The 25,041-nt window shown below is 43.5% G+C and overlaps 1 protein-coding gene across 2 annotated transcripts; it reads right to left on the reverse strand.

Annotated features, from left to right (window-relative positions):
• Nucleotides 1-1,066: 1,066 nt before the first annotated feature.
• ndp (norrin cystine knot growth factor NDP) lies at nt 1,067-23,157 on the reverse strand. Of its 2 annotated transcripts, XM_086221212.1 has the most exons (6): nt 21,749-23,157; nt 21,502-21,637; nt 20,529-20,602; nt 19,838-20,084; nt 8,211-8,671; nt 1,067-3,594 (listed from the first exon to the last, which is right to left on the reverse strand). In XM_086221212.1, exons 5-6 carry the CDS (start codon nt 8,415-8,417, stop codon nt 3,370-3,372), a joined length of 432 nt encoding a protein of 143 aa, XP_086077338.1. In that variant the 5' UTR covers nt 8,418-8,671; nt 19,838-20,084; nt 20,529-20,602; nt 21,502-21,637; nt 21,749-23,157; the 3' UTR covers nt 1,067-3,369. The 2 variants fall into 2 exon arrangements, with proteins under 2 accessions (XP_086077338.1, XP_086077339.1); XM_086221213.1 differs by having other exon boundaries at nt 20,529-21,637.
• Nucleotides 23,158-25,041: the final 1,884 nt, after the last annotated feature.

Here is a 25,041-nt window from a genome sequence, read left to right on the forward strand (position 1 = left end):
ATTCCCGCAATGGAAACATTTCGTTCCTTTTTCTGACGTTCATAATTACATTTGTTACTATGAACGTCAGAAAAGGAACAAAACATTTCCATTGCAGAAATTCATAATTACATTTATTTTACTCATTAACTTGAATTGACAGAATTGTTCATTTACAATAGTAAATGAGCATTTTCAGTTGATTTTCTTGAAAGTTGTTGTTGTTGTTGTTTTTTTTCACCTTTAACATGAACACTGTTCCTTTTTAACTAATTAAAGCCGGGTCTAATTATACGAACAGGTCCATCCAGTGGGGATTATATCATGCAGGAGTGTTAAGTGTAATCCAGCAAATAGATGATGCCTCACTTCCTCGGATGAACTAAACGCTGTGTTTTTGTTTGTTTTTTTCGAGGAGAGTTTCTGTCTTGTAGATTTTGAGAGTTTATTTCAAAATCCTGATCATTGAATCAGCAGATAAAACCACGCTTTTTGTCAACTTCAAGAAAAAAAAAACCTTTACTGTGTTCTCCCTCCTCATGAGCTGATAGTGAGTGTGTGTGTGTGTGTGTGTGTGTGTGTGTGTGTGTGTGTGTGTGTGTCGGCTGCACAGTCTAGGTTATTATGGAAAGTATGTGCTGACAGCTCCATCAAGCCTCTGCTCTTAACAGATGAATGGTCACATTATCCAGCGTGTGGCTGTTATCCATGTTTCACGTCTGGCATTTTCATTGAATGCTAAACGCAGATTTTGATGGTAGGATCCAGTGAAGGAAAAAAAAAAATTGAAGTGTAGGTTTGTGAAGAGGAGAGAGGATGGAGGACCACATGCCGCCTCACACCCAGGCTGAGATGCTTTTAATGATGCTGCATCTCTGCTAGAACGTACAACCATTACCTGGCAATGTTTCCCTCTAAATAATTAGACCTCCCGCCTCTTCTCACAAAAGCCCTGCTCTCTTTCTCTCCCTCACGTGTGTGTGTGTGTGTGTGTGTGTGTGTGTGTGTGTGTGTGTGTGTGCGTATATAGGAAATTCACTTTGAGACAAGACAGAAAAGAACGGCAGATGAATTTCCAGAGTCGGAGGGGAAAATATTTTATTAGGTTGATGTGTGATGCAGCCGGTCGTGCTGTCAGTTGGGAGTCGGGATCCACAGAGCAGCGTATTCACAGGAGCAGGGTCAGACGTCTGTACAGGGTGTGTGTGTGTGTGTGTGTGTGTGTGTAAGACCCAGAGTAAGACACAGATTTATCGCAGAGCTCATGAACACTGCCAGGGTCTTTTGTATATATTTTTTAAATTGGATGCCTAAAATAATTCATTGTTTTTCATCCTCTGGAAAGTCAAGGCCATGGGTCTCCATCACGAACACTAATGCAGATAAACATCATCTTTGAATGTTCTTTTCATGTGTTTTTCATGGCACCAGCTGGAGGTTAGGATCTAAAACTCTATGGAAGCAAATATGGGTCGTAACAATTTTATAAGCAATCTTTAACCGCTATGAAAACAGGTTTGATCTGGTTTATGGTCAGCTGGTCTTTCCAGTCTTACTCAGGCGCCCAAACCTTTTCCGATGGTGGGCCAAAACTCAAACTGAATGGTGCCAAGAGTAAACAAATATTTTTGTTTTAATGTTTTAAAATCAAGAACCCATGTCCACCTCACCTAAACTGTGATGCACTTCATTTGAAAATATCTATTTTCAAGTTGCATTTATCAGTACGGTTTTCTCTCTCTTATTTTTTCATCTGTTCAAACAGCCTGAGTCAAACTTTGTTGCGAACCAGATTTGGGCCCCGGATGTCCCTTTGGGCAGCCCTGCTCTAGAGTGTGTGGTTGTTTTTAACTTAAGGAGTCATTCTTGCTTCACAAGCACATACGATTCCCAGAGAGTGACCAGGACGTCTCCTCCTAACGCCACAGCGGAACCTCAGAGTCACTGGCCTCAACAAAATAATTCAAATGAAAAAAACAGAATTTTTTTTACTGTTTGAATATTAGATACTTAAGAACTTTCCTAGTTTTGATCATGACAGATAATTGAGGATAATTCCTGATTGTAGCTCTCAGATCTTTGAACGTAACGTTTGTACATCAAAGAAAACAGACTTGACCTCAGCTTTAGCTTTTAAATCAGACCTTTTAAGGTTTGAGGGAATTTGAAACGACTCAATTGAAACCACATGAAGTCAAACGTGAGTTTCCCCCCACAATTATAACACAGTGAATTCATAAAGGAGGGTTCAGTGGTGTTGTTTGTTTTTTTAAAATAATGTTTTCTTTTGCTTCTTAGATTATGATTATCTTTCACTTCAACATTTTTCAATTTTAAAAATGGTTACGTAGAATTTTTGAAGTTTGACAAAACTGGAACTTTAACTTGAGAGGAAACCGCAGCTGGACCAACGGGACTGAGTTCTTCATTTTTTTCAAAATGAAGGAAGCCAACTGGAAGTTCTGTTGGCCAAAGATTTAGAGAGAATTTCATCCGCACATGTAACAATATCTGAAACTCTGTAGTCGTCACGGTGGACCAGGACGGACGCGTGCAGGGTGTTTTCCTCCAAGAGAACATATTGGACACGTCATTAGTGAGAATACAAGACAGGCAAAAAGCAACGTTTTTTTATAAATCCAGCACATGAAGCTCCACCTTCAGTAATACTGAACGTCACAAACAGATCACATTCAAAACCAACACCGATCAGCCTCGACAGTCCCCAGCTGGCTTTATCCCTGCTCGTCATTCCTTATTGTTCACCCGATGAGCTCCGCTGTCGGCGCCGCTCATCTTTTACACCGCTAGATGAAAGCCTGCGGGGAGTGTGTAAAATCTTACTGGCTGACGGTGCAGGTGCTCCTCTGCAGATGTGCCACATGTCTGCCTTTTCCCCATCTCAGCCTTTCCCATGCTGCTTTTTTAATGAGGCATGTTGTTTTGTTGTCAGATGTGCAGTGGAGGGTTTTTGTGTGTTTGTGCGTGTGTAACGGAGCCCCTCACAGACATGTGTAACGAGATCTCATACCACAGTTCGAGAGCGTGCGTGTTGTGAATTACAGCAGCCTGTAATGAGCATCTCCAGGGCGGCCAGGAGCGTCTCTGACCGGCCCCTGGGAGCAGCAGTTAGTGGTGTTTGGCCATGTGTGCTGCAGGAATATGCTTGGTAGGAATCATAGTGATTGAGCACACACAATGGAGAGGGTGTATTCTGTTCTGCCCTGGGCGTGTTAGGATGAGCTGCTGCCCTCTGGTGCAACATCCTGACTCAAATTTTTAGTTAAAAAAGAAGAAGAAGAAGATGAAGAAGAAGAAGAAGAAGAAGAAGAAGAAAACGCCTAGGATGGCCTCAGCCCGAGGCCCGGCTGTCTGGAGAGTCTTCAGGTTTTAGCTGCACTCTTCGCAGTTACAGGCCAGGATGTATCTATAAGTGGCTGTGATGCGAGTCCCGCCGGCGCAGCGCAGCCTCACCGCCTTCAGCTTGGAGGTGTGAGGCCGGCAACAGGAGCAGGTGCTTTTGAAGGGCTGCTTCAGCACCGAGCTGAAGGAGATGAGGGGATCGGAGCGGGTGGTGTGGCTGCAGTGACCCTCGCAGCGCGCCAGCAACACCATCTGGAACACAGCATGAAGAAAAGTAAATAAAGTCATGGAGCCAGGTTACTCAGGGATGAGAGGGCAGGTCTCTACTCCTCAGCAGTGTTCCTCTAACAATACAGAGTCATACTGTAAACTGCAATGCAATCTCGCAGCTGTTTAATATCATGTACTGATTTACAAGACTGCTGTGCTTGGGACGGTGAAAGAAAACATTTTGGACATGAAACTCTAAAAGTTAATCGCCGAAGCCTGACACTGCTCAGCCTGAGTGAGTCGATGAGCCAACCACGATCGTCCCCGTTATTTATTCTTTAATATCTGAACCATATAAGGCGGTCAACAGTTCGATTCAGCACAGTTTGGAAGAGAGTTGTGACTAAGCTGTTGAAAAACCCCTGTTTTCAGTGTTCTAGCTGATATTCATGTCAGCACACCGATCCGAGCTCATGAGGCATTTTGTCTGGCCAACATCGAGAGACTGCAGACATTTTTTTCCCCGAGATTCTTCTTTCTAGGTCAGACTCAAATTTGAAGGGATTGATTGATTTGACACACGAGCAACAGATTGACAAAAAAAGTCCATTATTTTTTGTATTTTTCTGAAAAGTTACATCTCAGATCCAGTGGCACGGACACACCAGCCGTGGATGATTAGTTCTTCCTTTCCGTCACGTCTCATGTCAACACGATCATTTCTGTGAGTTGATGCGTTCCTAAATGCGGCAATCGTGGCTCATCGGCCTCTTGAAAAAAGGATTTTATTATTCTGTTATAATTTTGGAATAAAAGGATCGCATAATCATTTCCACCACAACACCGTAATTTTGATTTACACGAAGAGACCGTAAAAACAATCTCGCTGATAAAGTTGCTGCCAGCTGATTACTGTAAATTTACAATTTGGAAAGTTGTGCAGACGGTGTTTACAAGGCTCTTCCATATTTTTACCAATAAATTTCTAAGCCTTACAGGAACAATTTCAAGACCACACATTCTCTGAAACAGCTGTTTACATGTGACACATAAACAGAGAAATCCAACTTGACAATCAATCAGCGTATGTTTGACTAAAATTAATGACAAGCTACAACATAAACACGAATCAAAGTAAATCAATGTTGACAAAAAGATATTTTTGTCTTAGTTGATCTGAGCTGAACCATGAGGGCTCTGGAGGTTCTATGAGTTTCCCAGCTTTTCCCATCAATACCCTGTTTCAGTCTGGTTGTGAGGAGAGCCATCTGTTTGTGCTCATCTGCTTCCTATGTCCTTGCACCTGCAGATGCAGATAGCAACGAGACGAGTCGCTCCTGCTGCAGCTCCCAGCTCAGGGTCACGCCGCTGTGCACGCTCCTCTTAACACCCAGGCCGAGCTGAGGGAACGCAAGCTTTTCTCAAATCTGACAAGTCAGTTCACACACACTCCTACACACACACACACACACGCACGCACGAACAAAGTGCTGGTCTGATTAGTGTGGTGACCGTCATTGTGACTGGCATACCACTGCGGGTCGCTACATTCCTGTCGCCTCCCTAAACAGACTCCTGTGTCATGTTTGTCTGTCAGCTGCTGTGTGTCGCCACCCATGTACCTACTTCGACAAAGGCCTGTCTGGTACGCACACGTGCACACACACATACACACAAACGCGCACACACACACACACACACACATTGCAGGAGTGTTGTTGCCACTTTAAGACCATTTGTCTTTGTCCAAGCTGAGGATCAGGCTGTCATAGAGCAGCAATTCCTCTCAGGTGACGCACCTCTCCCCCGCTCGCCTCCTCCGTGTGGGCAACTTCCTTGCTCTTCCTGTCACTCTGATTTGCTCCGTTCAATATAAACGGTCCGACATCATTTCATAAAATTCACTCCAGCGAGAGGAAAGCTCCAGCAGTGTCATGAGAGAGGAGAGCAAGCGATTACACTTGACCTTTCAATCCACAGTAAATTGAGGAAATGTATCTTTGCTGTGTCACTGTTGATAGATCTTTTTGGAGCAGCTTTTATTATCCCTCTTCGCTCAATTAAGGTCAGGTAACTGATATTCAGTAACAGCGCTTTGCTCTCTATAATAACAAAAAAGTAAGTTGTTAAGAAAACGAGCAAGTTTCAAAAAAGTCAAACAGGAAGTGCACTCTTTAGCTTCTAGATATTTTCTTTTTGACCATGTGTTGCCTCAGATTACACGTGTTGCCACGGCTACATTGTTTTTTAAAAAGGTGTAAAACTTGAGAACACTTTCGGCTGCCGACGTCCCTGCCTGGTTGTTAGGTTTGTAGGAGTTGCAGAGGTTCCACTCTCCCGTATACTTGACTCCCAGGTGCTCGATGCTCAGGTTCCAAAATCTGGCTCTTACCGGTTTAACATAAATCGAGTTCTGTAGCCAAACGTTCTCGTTAAGGCAAATAAATTCAATATACGTGACTACAGCTCTCATTCAGGTGTCTGGCTGGTGATTCAGCACAGCAGACGTTGTATAAAACAGCCCTGCCTGTCCTCGACACCGAGTGGTCCTGCTGTAAATTTACTGAAATTCCATTGTTCAGTAACATAATTGAATTGTCATTTGGCTCACAGTGCTTCAGACTCCCTGAGCCCTCAATCATCAACCCTCAGTTCAGGAGCAACACGTCCCTCAGGACGGATGAACAACAGATGCACTTTACTAAAGTCACATTTGTAAAGACTGACATTAACTTCCAGGAGACTGAGCCGAGCCCTTAGATATATTTATATGTGCCTCTGTGCCATAGTGGCGCTCAGAGCACTTATCAGCGTTGCCTTGTTCACACATGGATGGTGGAGGAGTGCCAACCTACTCATAAGGAGCATTTAAGAGGTCCAGGACACTCTGACGGTCTACAGGGGAAGTAAAGTTTGTAGTTTTTTCACTCTTTCCTCTACTACTAGGCTACTGTAGGGGGAGGGGCCTGCTGATGACGTGCGTTGGCACAAGTGCTGACTTCGGCACTGCTGTTGTTGGATTGGAACCTTTGAAAAGGGATTCATTGTCTGGGAAGATCAGAGTGTTTTTCCCAGCCAGTCGGAGTCCATGAAAGCCCCGATAACTCGGGAGAGGTTGATGCTGCTATTGAAGCTATTTAGAGAAGACTCTCACCCTCAAAACACAACAACATTTTTCCCTTGAGGGCTTTTCTTCCTGAGGGAGATGTCTTTGGTGTCCTGTCTACCTATCTGGGAAAAATTTAATATAAAATCAATAAAAAAAAAGGAGATGAGAGATGTGCATTCTCCCAGTTCTTTCTCTCCTTCTCTGAACAAGAATGTTGAATACAAACCATGCAACTGTTCTCTGGTTACAACTCTCCACTTTGGAATTGCAGGTTTTTTTTTTTTTGATTAAATGAAACAATTCAAAGCAAACTCAAAAAAGAAAACAATCAAATTCCAGCTTATCTCACATTTATCCACTGCAGGAGACGTCTGAGCTGAGCCCACAACCTGGCTGAGGGACAGTGCCGGTCCCTGATCAGGAACAGCCCTCCATGAGTCATGTCTGTGGTGTTTCAACAGAAGCTATGAGGTCCTGCAAGCAGGATATTGTCCATTTATTGCTGCTATCACCGTAGTTCAACCAGTATCACTCAACAGAGACCTGTGGTTACTGGTGAGGACTCCCTCTCTGGAAGCCTTGTCAGACTGAATAATGAGATGATACAAAATGCAGTTCGTTCTGAGTGGTGGGATAGTTTTCCATCCCAGTTAACTTGTCTTCACTGCTTTGTGTCCCTGAAAGCATATACCCCCCCCCCCCCATGCCAAATAATCAATATCCTCCATAAAAAGAGCAAGTCATAGTGCAGGTGGGGTGTGTGAGCAGTAAATACTGAGGTGTAAAGCAGTTGCTCAGCCGGGCTCCGGCTCAGAGACTGCTGTAAGAAAGAGCCCAGCTCACGCTGTGTGTGTGTGTTCAGCCCTGCCTCGCCTGAGCCGAGCTGCGGTTTGGCCACCTGCTCTGTGTACTCAGAGTCCGAATATTAAAAAAAGACCGAACACCTGATCGCTCATGCACCGAGAGCAACTGCGCTGATGGAAAAACAAAAGGAAAGGAAACTGACAGCCCGTTTCCACAACAGCAGTCACATGTACGGCGTGATTGAGCGGATGGTCCGTCTCCTTACATAAAGGGGGCATCTCACATCTGTAGGATAGTTCAAGAAGAGAAACCTCGTCTACTGTCCTCTTGTCTTCACCCGGTCTCTCTCCCTTTAAGGCAGTGACAGAGGAAGGGAAACAAAACCATGGCCATGGCCATGGTCCAGCACACCCCTGACCCTCACCCTCATGCACATCCTGACAAACAAAAGCGTCACTCGTATTAAATGATGATGAAGGCAGAGACAGAAAAAAGAGACGCTGGACCGACCAAACGGAGAGTAATAGTAGTAGAAGGAAAACTGCTAGTGGGGTAAATAGTTGTGCTAGCCAGGGCTCTGGGGTTTTCTGTACATCCCAGAGGTCTGGAAGTTTGGAACACACTGGTATTTGTATTGGGCTGTCCCTGTTACCTTAAACAACTTCACCAAAAAGAGTCGGGTGACCACAGTGGGGCCGGTTGGCTAACGGTGCATATTTTTTATGAAAGTCATTTCCTGTCTTACCTTGGAGTTGCACTTATAAATCGGGTGGGTGATGGTCTCTACAAAGTGGTGCCTCATGCAGCGCTCTGGGTCAGAATCTCCCAGGTGTGGGTGTCCATTATCACTGGCCTTGTTGCTGCTGGCAGACTGGACTAAGCCCAGCAGGGGGCAGCACATAAGGACCAGCAGGAGGCCAGAGGGGGGGCCCACAATGATTGAAGGTTTCATGATTGGGCCACCCTGATGCTCTTGGTCCTTCCAACACTTTGTCTGTGATAGTCTTGAGTTTAATTTATTTCCTCACAATCCTTCTCCAACTTCTCTCCCACCCAAGTCGTATTTCAGGGTCTCACAGACGGTGTTGTGTCTTTCTGACTGCTGCCTGCTGGCACGGTGGAGGTTAAAGGTCAGAAAGATGTAGACCAAAAACTGGAAGGCTTCAGAGGGCCTCTCCACCCCCCGTGGTTGAGATCCATCACCGTCTGGAAGAAGACAGAGAGAGCAGGTAAAAGCAAGAAAAAACAATACAGTGTGTGTAGGCCGTATGACGACAAGCCCGCCCTGCGTGATTATTGTGGATGAAGCTGCCTCCAGACAGCTTCTCATGGATATTTTTGCCAGTTTTTCAAGAGTATGTGAGTTCGCAGACTATCCAGAAACATGTAGGTGTTTGATACATCCTGAAACCTGTCGTCCCCTGTACACCCACACACTGTACACACACACGCACACACACACACACACACACACACACACACACACACACACACACACACACACACACACGCACACGCACAGGTCCTGGTGCTTTTATTACGGAGGAGAAACTTAATCCATGCATAAACAGCCTGCAGCCAGGCCCTTTCCTCTCCCCAGGAATGACTTTTTCATTAAAACAAATCGCTCTCCCAACGAGTTCTCTCATAACTGCAAACATTCTGCCAGTCCCGCAGCATATTTTCACATGTATTTATCTAGGGTTTTTTTTCTGTCTTTTTTCCAACCTCGTAGTTTTATTGTCCTTTTGATAATAAGGTTCGTGTTAAGAGGGAACTCAGTGCTGGCAGTAGTTGGAGGAGCTGAGTCAGCTTTGCTAATAGGCAATGTGCTATGAATTAGAGAGTACTGTGTATTTTTAAGGTCACGGTGCATAAAGAGAGCATAAAGTTGGAGGTTTAAAGTTCAAGAATTAAGGAAAATATATTGCTGGTCTTTATGTAACGTATGAGTTCAAGGCTTTTAATGTTGAGATGTGTATGTGTGTGTGTACTCACACATGCGATGACAATTTGGGCAGGATTAGGTTACACCAGTAAAGTGGCCTTGTGTAAATATTTTGAGTGATTAGTGGGAGGAGCTGTGCTGTTCAATCCAAAACTATAAACTCACGTGAGGAGGTTGTTGCTTTATTCCAAGCTAGCGTGACTTACAAACATAATTAAACTTAATAGCTAATCATGAAGAAAAGAATGTACAACAAAGTTATCATGTATGCAGTTCAGCATAACTATGTGATTAGCCAACTAGTTTGCTAGCATTATTTAGTAATTAGCTTAAACAAGCTATCAGGCTATGAGTGAGTTGCGCTGCTTTGTCAGTTAAGAAATGTATTTCTTTTGTGATATAATAGCTTAAATCTTTCCATCATAACTTACTTTAGTAACAGACCATATTATACACATTTTTTTCACTCCTTGGTGTAAAAAGGTCATCTATGTGCAAGCTTTGTTTTCTATGCTAACTAATTAGCTACATATTTCCATCTACTTACTGTGAGTCTGCAACGAGGATGTGGTCGGTTTGATGCATTACATTCCGATGTACACATGCACATGTCTCCATATGGGAAATAAGTATTTAACTGAAGAGCAATAGATAGCATTTGTGTCCCTGTACATGTTGGGCCTCGTTATAATGTTCGTAGCGTCCGTTCCTCATTGCTCTGTGTAAGTATGTGAGCCAACTGGAATTCCAGTATTTCCCACACAAACTTTATTTTTTTCCCTATCAAGAATATCCCCTTTGTACGTTAAATAAAATTTAAATTTAAAATGATTTAAATTTAATCAAAACTTTTGCTGCAGAGTTTGGATGAACCATAAAAACTGTCTTAGCTAAAACATGCTGTCAGGCTACGAGTGAGCTAAATATCAGGCTTCCGTGATCACTGAGGTGCATGAGGGTATTCCACATTACCAGGTGTCAAAAAGCAGAAAATTGCCCTCCCAGCCTGGGGTAGGGGACGTTTCTAATGCCTTCCAAGGGTTTACTCCTTGTATATACGGAATTACATACACCAGACATCCATTTGTGGAAATGACGCACTAAGAGTGGGTGAGTTTGAGTGCCTGGCATCTAACCAGGGGTTATTAATATTTACATCAAAATGACAAAACTCATTTATCTTTACTGCTGCATATCGAAGAGTGAAAAATCACAAAATGCATCTAGTTCACTCTTAAACCCTGACACGCCCCATTTCCCATCCTTTCCATTTCATCCTTTAAATTCCTCCTGAGACAAATAGAGTTATCATTAGGCCCGTAAAAATAAATATTTCCCAGGATGTTTCATTGGCCGGTTTGAACATGTGCTGCAGGGTTCACGGAGCGGTCTGGTCTTCTCTTATACAGCCAGCATCTATCAGCACCTCCAGCGCTGGCAGCTGTACCTGGCCCAGTGTCACAACAACCTGCTATCCCAATCTCGGCTGCTATCACTGTTAGGGTTGTTAGTGCTGCTATTATACTCCAGCCACTGTCTGAGTGTGTGGGATCCCGTTCTCAGAGTTGCTGTAATGTACCTGTAAAAATCAATATGACATTTGACGTAAGATACAAACAAAGCAGGCCAAAGACATGCATGTCATACAGATTAGAACAAATAAAGATGTGACTTTTACAAGTATTGGATAAAGTTTTCACAAAAAAAGTGCTCTGCAGCCTTTTTGGAAGCTCATCATGTATCCATGGCAGGATTAACCTCTGAGGGAACCCGTGGAAATTTGCTGTTGGGCCCCAGTTGACCCCCCCAGAACCCTGACCTACCACCCTCTGTGCTTAGCGTGTGTGCCCTGTGGCCCTTTAGTCCTCATTAAATACAGAAAAACGACACATGGCAGCTTCATTATATGGCAAGGGTCTTTGAAAAAAGAAAGTATTCCTAGACTAGAATAATATACGTTATGCATGTCAGTTTGGTCTGTTTGTGTATTTTTATTCAAGAAAAAAATGGTTCAAAGCACCAAAACATTGAGATGTACAGCTGGCGTGCTTGTAGCCTTCCCCATTTTTATTAAAAAAAAGAAAAAAAAAAGAAAGTGTTATATCCCTTCAAGACAATATAGATATGCTCATATCCGCACAAGAAAAGCATCCATAAAATCATCCTATCAGTCATTAGTGGAGTGACAGTCAGACTGCAGCAAAATTATGATTTCTATCCTCGTCTACCTGTGACGCACCCAGCTAGGAACGCCCTGCTCCACATGAGGACGTCCCTTGCTGCAAGGTGACCACGCAGCATAATGATCGCCTCTGATGGTGACTCATGACTGCCGGTGACATCAGACCACAACTATGAATGGAACCTGGCTCAGATCCTGGGTGCTTTTAGGAAAATATATGGAGATAAGATCTGAGTGTGAGTTCATTAATGCACTGTGCCAACGACAGAGTGCCCAAGTTGGAAAAAAATAATAATATCTGGAATCACAGCCAGTTCTATTTTTATAAACCTAAGCACACTACATCACTTCAATGCATATAAACACTTACCATTTACTAAAAAAATGACACATCCAGTGTAAAGGATGTGTACTCCTAACTCCCTCAGTCACAGAGCCCTGAAATCAAACTGTACCAAATTTCAGCACCTGAATGCATCATGGTCAGATGCAACACAAAGAGAACTCGTGCTTATGTTGCGCTTTGCAGCTTTTACCAGTGAAGCTAGTTATGGTGAGTCCTAAGCCATTAAAAGTTCAGCTAAACTTTTTTAAAAAATGATGGAGGCAGTCTGGTCAGCCTTACATCTTCGGATGTAAGGCTGACCAGGGCAACACATCTAATACCAGGTATATTTATGACCTGACAATTGCAGGTTTTTGATAGCCTCAAAACTAGCCTCAAGGCTAAGTCTCATAGCAGTAAAGTTAGCTTGCAGTACCAGCGGCATGTCAGGAGCGGGCATCACAGATGAGGATGGCCAAGAGGATGACTATGAGAACTACGAATGATGCCTAACTTTTGGGAGAAACGTGGCAATATCTGGAAGGTGTAGTTTTCATAGCATTTGGAAGGTTTTCCTTTTTCAACCAGTGCTTTTCCACAGAATTGATTTCCTGGAGGGGTGCATGGTGGTGCAGTGGTTAGCACTTGTGCGTCACAGCAAGAAGGTTCCGGGTTCCAGTCCCAGCTCCAGCACGGGATCTTTCTGTGTGGAGTCTCCATGTTCTCCCTGTGCCTGTGTGAGTTCTCTCCGGTACTCCAGCTTCCTCCCACAGTCCAAAGACATCAAGAGGGGACGAGGCTGATTGATACTCTAAATTGACCGTAGGTGTGGCTGTGAGTGTGAATGGTTGTCTGTCTCTATGTGTTGGCCCTGTGATGGACTGGGGACCTGTCCAGGGTGAACCCCACCTCTGCCTGAAGGCTGCTGGGATAGGCTCCACTCCCCCACGACCCTTAACAGGACGGATGATTTCCTAGACCAACATTAACACTGTTAGAAGTCACTTACAGCAGGTCTGCATGGCGATATTTTCATGCGCACATGCGAGGGAGATTGCCACCCTGTAGAGCTTTGTGAGTATACAGCTCTTTTGTGTGTATGACCTCTGGTTGCCTCCCCACACTGCAGTGTGTCCTCCTCCTCACCCACACCTGCCCTGGACTCAGATATATACAAGCCTGATGATCACAAACAGCAGCTGGACTCGTTCCACTCCCCTCCGACCGTCCAAGTATAACAAGCAACAAACCCAAAGCTGTCCGTGTCTTTCCTGGATTGATCACTTCTATCTCATCATCCTCTAAGTCCAAACTTTTCTCTCTGATATAATTAGAAAAACAACTGTGTTCCATTTAACAGTGCAGCCTTCATCCTTCTCTCCGAAACCATCCTTCCATCTTTCCACTTCATCACTTTCTCTTTTTCTCCCCAGACAGATCAAATCCAAACGTGTACCCATCTGCTCTGCTGTTGGGTTCTGACCTTCAGGCTAAAGTTGTGCTTTGTTGATTACAGTTGAAAGAAATGCTGGATCAGTCTCAATACAGTGTGTCAGTTATGGTTTTCGGAACAAAAGGCAGCTATGCTGGCAGCTGAGCCCCCCAAATTGTCATTCTTCCTCAATTTCCCATGAAATTTGACTTCAATTTAAGTAAACAAATTCACTTGAATACAATGGAAGAGAAATCTAATGCAAGGCCAGGCCCCGTCCACTAAAGCACCATGAAGAAAGTCCAACTTTTCCATTTGACAAGATGGGGGATTTTTTGGATCACGACAATACTTAACTTTGCTGAAAACTATTCAGATGTATTGGGGTCTGAGAAATGGTGCATAGTTAGGAACAATTCACTACTGAGTGAGGTCTTGGGGAAGTTTGTACAGTTCACATCCATGTTCAGAGATTAGTGGACAGGGGAAACTGAATGTGGTCAAACAGTAATGAATAAAGACATGTAAATAATAGCCTCTGGGGGAGACGGCCAAAAGTCTGGAGCTTGAGGCGTAACCAGGCCAGTACGCCGTATTCACACGATGGTCATGTTCCTGTGACGTCACACTCAGAGTGGGAAGCTTGAAGGCTGGAATGTCATACTGCTGTGTTCCAAGCTGCAATTTGTATAAACACAGGGATTTTGGTGAATTATTTTCATTGCATCCCTTCATGGATGATCAGCGCCTGAAAAAACTGGGGGTAGTGAAATTTGGAGTGACATGGAGCTGGGGAACACAACCTTTTCTCTTGGAGGGCCAAAACTCAAACATTTGTGATTCAAATGCCTTTTGTGCATGTGCCACTGTCCCTATTTCTCCATTTTTTCTTCCCACTCACACAAAATGTCATTCTGTCACCTGATCAAATTATTAAAACTAAACTCCTGAAGATTCTACATATTTGAAGAGCATTTTGTCTGTTAAGGTTAACTTTTCAAAGTAAAACTGAAAAAAAAAAAACTACTTTACTGTCGTATGGATACATTTTATGGCAAACAAAACAAAATAAGCATAAATAGAGATTTAAATATTTTTGTAACAATTTTTTATGTTTTGATTAAAAGGAATTTTAGCTTTTTTTTTTTTTTTTAATCTATTTTACTTCTGGGGAGTAAACTCGAACCTTATAGCAGGCTGAATTTGCCCCCCGGTCCCCACTTCAGCAGCCGTGATATAGAATCACATTTGAAAATAAGACAACATTTTTGATAATCCATCGGTTCCACTAACATCAGCATTCAACCTCTCCCTAGTTAACATTCCTAGATGTGGTTGCCAGAAAGCAGCGTATTATATTAAGTATAGCTTAATGTTATGTTACATTACCTCACTGGAACACGTTTCTGAGTAAAGTCAATACAAATTACATCCAACATCAAAAGGAGCAGGGTGTTTAGAGTAGAACACTTGAGTGAGGAGATCAATACGAATGTGGTTTCGGTTGAAATCACACAGAAATACGCTCTGGTGAGACACGCGATGGAAACTCCAAGCTTATTATGAACAAAACAACCAGCAATGCTGGCTAGGAAATGGTTGAATGCTGACCTGTGCTTCTGGCTACAATCAGGTAAGGAATTATCAAATATATCTGTAGAAATATGGCACAGGGATACTATCCATTGTCTGTATCCATGTGGTGTTCCAGTGAGTATGTCAAATTATGTTAAATTGCTGTGCAATATTTACTATAATATGGTGCTTTATTTTTTTGTACCATGTAACTGAACAACAGGGCGGCACGGTGGTGCAGTGGTTAACATTGTCGCCTCACAGCAAGAAGATTCCGGGCTTGGGCACAGGATTCCGGGGTGAACCCCGTCTCTCACCCGAAGGCTGCTGGGATAGTTGGCTGTAATTAGCCAACAGATGATGTCATCTTATGCAAATTTGACCCTATGTCCCTCTGAATTTTTCCACCCTTTGTTTTTTCAGGTGCAGGTCAAATGGGGGATTGATGAAATGATAAGAATTTGCCAGATTCCTGATGTTTATACAAGTTTCAAAATGGATAACAGCAGTAAGACATTATCAAGTCCCACCGTGTGTGTGTGGCATGAGAAGAACATGGCCATGGTGCAGCGTGGTCCTGAATGAAATAGGCTCTTCCTTGGACCCGCACACCCCTGCTTCTGATTTCACCTGAAAATCAAAGCCAGTTGAAATTATTCTACTAGTGGATGGACGGACGATCAAAAACACAATCTTGACGATAGACACAGAAAAACACTCAAAACTATGAGTACTTAAATGATGATTATTGCTTTTGTATAACTTCATCTGCACCACTTCGGCATCTAAGTACATCCAATCTGCTGTGTCATCTTGCGGTTGCTAAGCTATGGTTGGACAACTATCATTTGAGGGAGTCATTAACAAACAATTATTTGCGCTCCAGTCTCATCCCTGACATCTAACCTGTGTGGCCTTCCAGGCATCGATCAGGAGGGACTTTCCTTTGGCTTCAGTTTTTTTACAGAAACTTTAATGAGTTGGCTCAAGAAAACAAACATTTACAACATTCTACTCGCTAATGTGAAACTCCCAGTACTCAAGAACTAATTATGGTTCTTGGAACACCACAGGCAGATGAATAAAACAGCACGCCATGTACTTCAAAGTCTGCAATTCACTGATCGTCAAAGTTGTTTCATACATGCTTCATTTATGTCACAGTGTCCAGTAACTTCAAAAAGATCCAGTCTGCATTCGGAATATCAGGAGAGAGCCTCTGGTTGAGGCTTTAGTGCTTATGGAGTTATGAGGCGGTGATTCCAAACTGCCGATATTATGACGTCTCTCTTGGAGGCTACGGTGGGAAAGATGCCCCATGCAGACAAGGCTCTATTTTGCCCAAGATCAGTTTTGAAATACTCACATACTTGATACTAGCTGACCTGTGCTGGCCATTTTTATTCTACCGTACTTTTTCCTCCATACAGTTCAGAGGGATTTTTTTTTTTTTTTTTTTTTTTACAGGCACAGAGACAAATTTGCTCTTGTTAAAGAAATTATACTGAAAAACAAATACGTTGTAGCAGCCCCCCACCAAAGAGGCTGGGGGCAAATAGAAACATAGGATCATCAAAACCTACCCTTGAAAGACAAGTTATTCTGAAAAAAAAAAAAAAATAAAAAAAATATATATATATATATATATATATATATTTACTAAACTAATAACTTTAAAACATTTTTGATGATAAAAAACAGACTGATGAAATATGAGTTTATCTAATAACCTATGACAAAATGAACAGCCCCCCGTCCAGGGTGAAACCCACCTCTTGTCCTAAAGCTGCTGGGACAGGCTCCAGCCCCCCGCGACCTTTAACAGGATAAGCGGTAGAAAAAGGATGGATGGATCGGTGGAATTTATTCATAGATTTATTTATATTATGGTGTTACAATATTGTACTATTAAAATAAATTGTAGTATTCCAACTTTGACTTTTTCCAAGTAAAAGATCCTGATTTTCCCAACAGCACTGGGAACAGTGTCACCAGTCCATCACAGGACCAACACATAGAGACAGACAACCATTCGCACTCACAGTCACACCTACGGTCAATTTAGAGTATCAATCAGCCTCGTCCCCTCTTGGTGTCTTTGGACTGTGGGAGGAAGCTGGAGTACCAGAGAGAACCCACACAGGAACAGGGAGAACATGGAGACTCACACAGAAAGATCCTGTGCTGGAGCTGGGACTCCAACCTGGAACCTTCTTGCTGTGAGGTGACAGTGCTGACCACTGCACCACCGTGCTGCCCTGTATAACCATATTAAATAATATAAAACCTTATAACTAAAGGAGTGTAATAAATCTGGACCTCAATGCTAAATAATTAGCTGACTAAGTTCTATGGTATATTTCCCATTATGACGTTAAACATGAATTTAGCTGCTCTGATGCTTGTAAATGAAATATCTTTGTGTTTTGGACAACACAGTTAGTCTGGTTTCTTTCTTCATTTCCATCTAATGAGAATAAATAGAAAATAAAAGCAGAAAACAAATCGATAATGAAAACAGTTGCAGCCTCGCAGCTTCTCTCCTTGGTAATGAAATTTCACAACTTTCAAAAGACATGAGGTGTAAAATAAGTCTTAATGAAGGAGTAAAAATGAAAACAATAACCTCTCAATCTGTGATGAGAGCTTCCTGACTGTGGCCATATGTTGTGTGGAACAGAATTTCTCTCTTCATTGATTTGTTCCTCACAGCGGGGGAACATGTATAAATATCCCCTGCCCACCTCACATATGGGTTTTTGTTCTCACTTACTCAAAATTGAATCTGTGTGGTGCTCATTTTGCTGAGGATGCTGATGTGAAAGCACAGGAAGGGGAGGGTGGGCAGCCTGCAGCTGAGTACACAGCGTCTGTCCAGGGACGGACCTGTCTGCGGTGGCGATGGGCAACCTGAGCCCCCTCTACAAGAAACAGGTGCATCAAAGGGTGCCAGGGGAGGGGGTATTAAAGGGAAGTCGATTGGGGGAGGCGTAATTTCTTGAGCCATCATAAATACCTTTCACTATATCTACCCTTTCCTCTCGCCTTCCTCCCAAGGACAACATCACACTCTATTCTGATTTGTTCCCCTCCAGCAGAAGCAGCAGCAGCGTGCCCAGAGTTTACGTCATGATTTTCTCTTCACCTCCCCTCCTCCTCAACCTCACCTCCCTCCATTGTTTCACCAGCTTTTAATAAACTAAAGGGCAGATTCCTGTCTGGAACGAGGTGGGAGGGGGGGTTGGGGTGAGTGGGGGGTTGGGGGTGGCGGGGGCGTGGACTACAGACCTGTCCTCCAGCCACACACATGCACACAGTTTGGCATGTAGAGTGCCAAGCTCTTCAACTGTCCACTGACGCCAGCCCCCAAAACACACACACACACACACACACACACACACACACACACACACACACACACACACACACACACACACACACATACACACACACACACACACACACACACATACACAAATTTACTTGTTCTATCTTATACACACACACACACACACACACACACACACACTCAGTCTCTCCTACCCTCCCCACACGCCAACCTCCTAAAAGTTAAGCTCCTCACTAAATATATCCACCTCCCCAGTAAAGATAAGACAAACAGTGCGGATTTGAGCGCGGCGCACGATCAATGACAGCCGGCACTAAGCTTTTGTCAGCTTTCGTTCTTCTCAGGAACACATATATGATACATTTGAAAATTCACATATTTATTTGTCTCCCTGGCTACTGTGAGGAATAAGCAGGAGCTGCTCAAAGTGTGCCGCTTTGATAGAAACTCATCTCCTGATGTAGCTGGGTTAACACACATGCGCCTGAAATCCTAAATCCACCTCCTCTGTTCTCTCCATCCTCATCGGGAGAGAAAACATAGCGAGCTGCAGGCTAAGCGCATGAAACCAGATCAACCCCCACCCCACCCCACCCCCCACCCACCCAGCGCCAAGCCTTAGGTGCTCCAAAGAGCTACAGCAAAGGAGTCGTAGGCGTGTTTGTTTTATCGCACCGGACCAGGTTTCGTTGGGCAGCACACATCTGTCACATGCTTGTCTGGAGGATCTTCTCGAAAGCTTGTGTGTTCGTGCAGAGCATCCATTTGTCAGACGCACATTCCTGCTGTGGTGAGACATTGTGGACTGCCTATCGGAGCTTCGACACTGTCCAAATAAATACGCTCACAATAGGCCCCTGTGAGTGTGTGTGTGTTTGTGTGTGTGTGCGTCTGTGTGTGCGTCTGTGTGTGTGTGAGTGAGAATATGAAACACGAGAGCTGAGACACAAAAACCCGAGCGCGCTCTCTGCCAGAACATTGCTGTCTATCTGCACCTGGCTGGATGTGTGATGTTTCAAACACACCTCCTACTCCTCTTCTTCACCTTTCAGTTCAAATAAGACTTTTTTGCATGTTTCTAAGTGTTCATAATGCTGTGTCACTAGATGCGGAGAGGGATGTTCACATCTTTCTCTTCTTCTGTCACTCTCACCTCCTCCAGCCCTCTCACACTTCTCACTTTCATTCTGTTTCCCCGATTTGCCGTCTCTTTCTCTTCCTGTCTAGGATGGTTTGTTCCTTTTAAACACCTTCTCCCTTTCTCTTTCAGCATCCTTCTACTAGCAGCCTCAGGATCATAAACCGTAAAACATTTATCCCTACCTATCCAAAGTAAGTGCTCTCCTCTCCAAGTTCCACAACCCTTTCAGAAACAGAAGTGTTTTGTGCAAAGCATAAAATTCCTGCAATAAATAGAAAATGTGCACCTGAGCTTAGGGATGCGTCATCTACGACCTTGTAAAAGTAGCAATGAAAGATGTTAGGAAAGCAAATGAATAAAGGCGAGGACAGTCGAGGGGCTGCAGGTGAGCTTGTTGGGGGATGAAGCTGGGGGTCTTACCTTCAGTGCTCAGCAGCAGCAGCAGCAGCAGCAGCAGGAAGACAGCAGAAGTATCCAGTCATGCAGCACTGCTCAACTATTGTTTCCCAGACTGCTCCTCTCTCTTTCTACCTCTCTCTCTCACATACTCTGATTGCCACTCTCCTCTCTCTCTCTCTCTCCTCCTCTCCTCTCTCTCTTTGCCCAACACTTCTTCATGTACGGGAGGAACCAGCAGAATAAGAGGAGAGCGGCGTGGATGCTTCGCCTGTGAGTGAGGACGGACGGTCATCACATGTGGATCCTGACACAGCAATCGTATATCATACGCCCTCTCTCTCTCTCTCTCTCTCTCTCTCTTTCTCACTCGCACTCACACACACACACACAAACACAAACACGCGCACCAGCTGACGCACTGACACGCTTCCACGCCGGCAAATGGGAATTCCAGCCCCCGGAACAACTCTGCTCACCCCATCAGGAGAAAGCTGACCAAAAGCTGCAGCCAGTTTTACGAGGTCAGGGTTATAAAACTGTTAGCAGATTTGGTTTATTTAAAAACAACTGGCCCCTGTGGCCCCCTTTCCTCTTCACACGCTTTCTCCTACCATGACATGAGGGGTGTGTGTGTTTGTGTGTGTGTTTGTTTGCAGGTGGGGTGTATGTGTGTGTGTGTGTGTGTGTGTGGGGGGGAAACAAAATTAAATACCTCAGTAATCTTCTCTTGATGGGAACTTGTTGTTGCTGCAGTCCATGTGGTCGTGATGAGGTGATATCCTCAACCTGCAGGCAAAGCTGAAATTACACACACTTGCCAATTTATTAGGAACACTACATAAAACTAATGCAACAGCCCGGCAAGAAATCCTTTCATCTAACTGAATCTAACTGCACAAGGTGCTCATTAATAATAAAAAAAACTAAACTAATAAAATAAATTGGCTCTTTTTATTCGCACAAACACTGTTTTCATCTGTAAACAATTATTGTGATGGTTCTGTGTCTGTGCATTTGGAAATGATGACAACAACAGCAGTAGATCCCAGCACAGAGGAGATCCAAACTGTAATAACCTCATCTGTCATTCTCACGTGGCTCAATATGAAGACCCTGAAGATATGAAAGAGACAAACTATGACGAATGGAAAGCTAATAACGGAGGGGAGGCATCCTGAGAAAGGAGAGGTCGTGTCATCTCTCAGGATTCGTACACAACCGCTGCCAAATTATTGTGATACATTACGTCCATTACGCTTTCTGAGATGTTTGTACAGTCAGTTTTATCGAACAATTACCAAAATAAGTAGTGAGATATCAAAGTTTGACAGTAATCGTGACGTCATCTGACTGAGGTTTTGTGGAGGGAGTCAAGGGGAAGAGAAGAAGGTACGGCCAGACAAATAAGTCATATCATCGAAAGCTGAAGATGCATTCTTTCAGCATGTTTCACACGGGGAGGGGAGGAGGGGGCATGACAAACTTATGTTTTTCTCAAAGCCTGAATAAATATGAAACAGGTTAATAGGGAGGATGCCAAAATAGGTGAAAAAGAACAACACGAAATGTGTGAGCAGCACACGTCCTGGTATGCGGGGGTCTAAATTCTCGGGGGAAATAAGGGGAGCAAGCTGCACCATTCTAAGTAGGGCTTAGCGGGTCAAAAGTTTAAGAAGCATAATTACCTGAAAGACCTCGGCTGACCCCCAAATTTCTCACCTTCTGTTCCCTCACACATGCACACACACATACACGCACACCTTCGACAGAGGCGATTTACAGCCGGCAGCATAAGAGGGTGAAAACACCACCAGCAGGCTCCTAGAGGGGAAGACGGAGACACATAAGCACAGTTTGTGTTTTGATTACACTTGCAGGCATTGTAAATGCTCCCCGCAGCGAACAGTGTCGGATTAAATGGCCATAACTCACCTGAACAGAATCTAACCGCCTCTCCTTGGCTTATTCAGCTTGTGTCCACATGAGAGGTGGTGACAGCGAGTAAATGGCTCCAGATAATGTATCATAATATCACATTAAGAGAATGTTCCGCCAAAGCCAAATGTGAATCCCATATGCGGAGGGAAGAGGGTGGGGTGGGAGGGAGGCAGAGAGGAAAAAGCCAGAAGCCAGAGAATAGAATGAGCAAAACTGAGATGACATTATAGTTTAGGAGCAGCTTTCTGGCAACACACAACATCACTTGCGTGTGGTGATAGTCCGTAAATAGTAAGTAATAGAATCTTAAATAATCGTGTCAGTTGATGACAGGAAACTGGCTTTTGAAGATGATAACAAACTCTCTTCACAGTCTGGGAATCTACACACTTATCCAAAGCATTCAAGCAGAATTAAGGTCCATCTTTGGGTCCAGTTAGGATTCTTCAGCATACCCTGTGGCTGTTCCCACTAGTCATTAGTCTGCAGGTCAGGTTGCACCCTTATTACATCAGCATACAAGCCAATGACTATTACAAGCATGATGTGGCAGTTGTCCCCGTCCCCATCACGTCCCACCTCGGCTGTAGGCAACACGACACACTGTCCCCATGAGGAACACTGATAGGACAGGACCTGACTGGACATGAGAGCGGGATTATCCGGACAGGGTCACGTCACATCTCTGGCCTCTGGGTGTTGTGTCCTAATGCCAACCATGTCAAGGAATTTGTGCTGATACATAAATTAAATTCCTGGATTTTCACAAAATTTCAGTCGGCTAAACTCACGGTGTGTCTGTGAGCAAACTGGATTTGAATTATTCACCTAGGAATAGAACGGCACTACCAGTAGCAACTACAAATAGGGATGGGCTTTTTTTAGGGCTTCGATAGGGACGCCACACTTGATAACCATCAGAACTTGGATGCTGGATTTGCGAGTGGCGTCATACCAACGAGAACTTGGAGAAAAAGTGAGGAAATGTAGTGTCTGGTTGTTAACAACAACACAGCCGTGAAGGTACCCTACGAGCTCAATATGTGTGTTGGGTGAACAAATCATTCATGTCTGATATGAACCGGGTTGAACGAGAACGAATCCTTTTTTTCGAATCAAGACATCAAAAAGAACGAAATAATGTTTTATCATTATTTCAGAAACTGGTGCCGAGAGGCCTGCAAGATATGAAACATTTCTACACATCAACTCGAAGGAACCCATAAAGTTAAGAACCCAAAAGCCGGTCCGCCCACCACTATTAAATAACTCAGTTCTCTGTTCTTCCCCTCAGAGCAGGAAGCTGATTTCATGCCAGTGTGTACTATCCTTGTGAAGCTGCGGACTGACTGATGGCGCACAGACATATTCCGTCTTCATTTGTAGGATGAATTTCCAGCATTATTTTAAGAAACATGAAAAAATAGACAAAGAATAGATTTTTGTGAGATTTATATGGACCTATGAGCAACTGAAAAACAGTAGTGTTTGCCTCAAAACGGACCCCGCTGGGAGACCTCAGTCTAACAAAAATAGTCCAATAGTTGTAAAGTAATGTGACAACAGCTGCCAAAGTCAACCAGTGTTTGATGAGTGTACCAGGTCTGGTTAAGGAGTGCAGCAGGAAATGTTCAGAATCAAGGGATAAATGTCTGGTGCAGGAATAAAACACCAGTATCAAAGTGAAGCTGAACCCTTCCAATGCTAATGGTGACCCAGTGTGTGCAGACCACAGTGAGGCTGATGATCTTAACACTTGTATATATTATCCAAACCGTTCTTGTTAGGAACGGGCGGAGGATTCATGAAAACGAGAGGGGTGAAAGAGAGAGAAATTCAGCGACAAAGATAGAGGAGGATATGGAATCACGAGGGAGCAGCTAAGTGTTTCCCCATGTGTACCTGAGGCAGTGGCTGACCCTGCAGAGCGAGGTCTAAGCCCCAGCCCTGTCTCCCTCCGCCCCACCCTCTGTGCCAATGCCCATAGGCACTGAGGAATGACTTAAAAACATTCATTTTAACTCACTTCATCTATAAAGAAGCGCCGCGACAGAGGGCCTCCGATGTTTTTACAGTCCTCCTGGGACAGTGACTCCAGCGCTAATAAGGGGAGGCGGACCGACAGCAACCTCAGCCAAGATATCGTTAGTGTCTACACAGGCTCTTGAAGTCTTTTTTCTCACTGTGATACATGCACTTCCACCAAGGATGTGATGTTTGTCTGTTAGATGGATTACACCAAAAACTAAGACACGATTTTCCCCACACATGGTCGAGGGGTGTAGGATGAGCCATGACATTTCGGGGTACATCCCTTTAACATTGTGAAAAACTGTACTTTTTTTTCTACATTGAGTTTGGCTGTGTTCCCTTTCGTAGGGGTACGAGCTTTGTCATGGTGCAGGAATAACCGGTCACCTAGGACTAAAACAAAAATGTCACTCACCACCTCTCGCAGGGAACATTCCCACCATGCATGTGACCTAAAAGTTTCAATGATGCTGTTCAGTTCAAAGAATGTTCGTCACTTCATATACATTCCTAGAAGAAAGTGTGTTGTTATGTCACTTTCACTTTCTGAGGATGTGTTGGAGATGTCGCTGAATGTTTCATTCACCAACAGTCGACTGATCTGCTGCCCCTACATCGTCCCCAACACAACACATCCTTAGAATGTTGCATTTAAAGGGTTTTGTTTTGAGAAAATAAAAGAACGTAGTTTGAAAACTTCTTCTTCTAGAACTTCTAGTTCTTTAAACTTTATCATTTTCTCGAGAACATTGTTAGAAATTGCACGACATGATAGTCAAGGTTGTGGGAACGTGCCCACAATGCCATATGTATTACAGCTACAGTTAAAAGTAATAAAAGTGGGCGTGTTTTCAATGCAACCTAACCCTTTCGAAAATAAGAACATTCTAGAAACATAAACTATACTGCTGAGGAGGTTTGAGGGATCATTCAGGTGCAAATGCTCTCAAAAGTGAGTCCCTGGTTGTGGTTTGGTTTGGCCTGCCGAATTTGATAAATAACTAAATAACATGATAGTAAAATAACATCAGGGATAAAAATAAAAAAAGTCACTTAGAAAAAAATATATGTTTATATATATATATATATATATATATATATATATATATATAAATACAAACACATTTATATGTGTATGTATAGATATATATCTATACCTATATACTGTATACATATATAGATATATATGTACAATAAATCAATGTTTATGCCTTTTGTTTTGTTTTTTTGCAAAACAAAAATGCTATTGGAATATT

Source organism: Aulostomus chinensis, chromosome 12 (genome assembly GCF_037954235.1).
Source record: "Aulostomus chinensis isolate RoL2024-O1b breed Wild chromosome 12, RoL_Achi_v1.0, whole genome shotgun sequence".
NCBI classification, from domain to species: domain Eukaryota; kingdom Metazoa; phylum Chordata; class Actinopteri; order Syngnathiformes; family Aulostomidae; genus Aulostomus; species Aulostomus chinensis.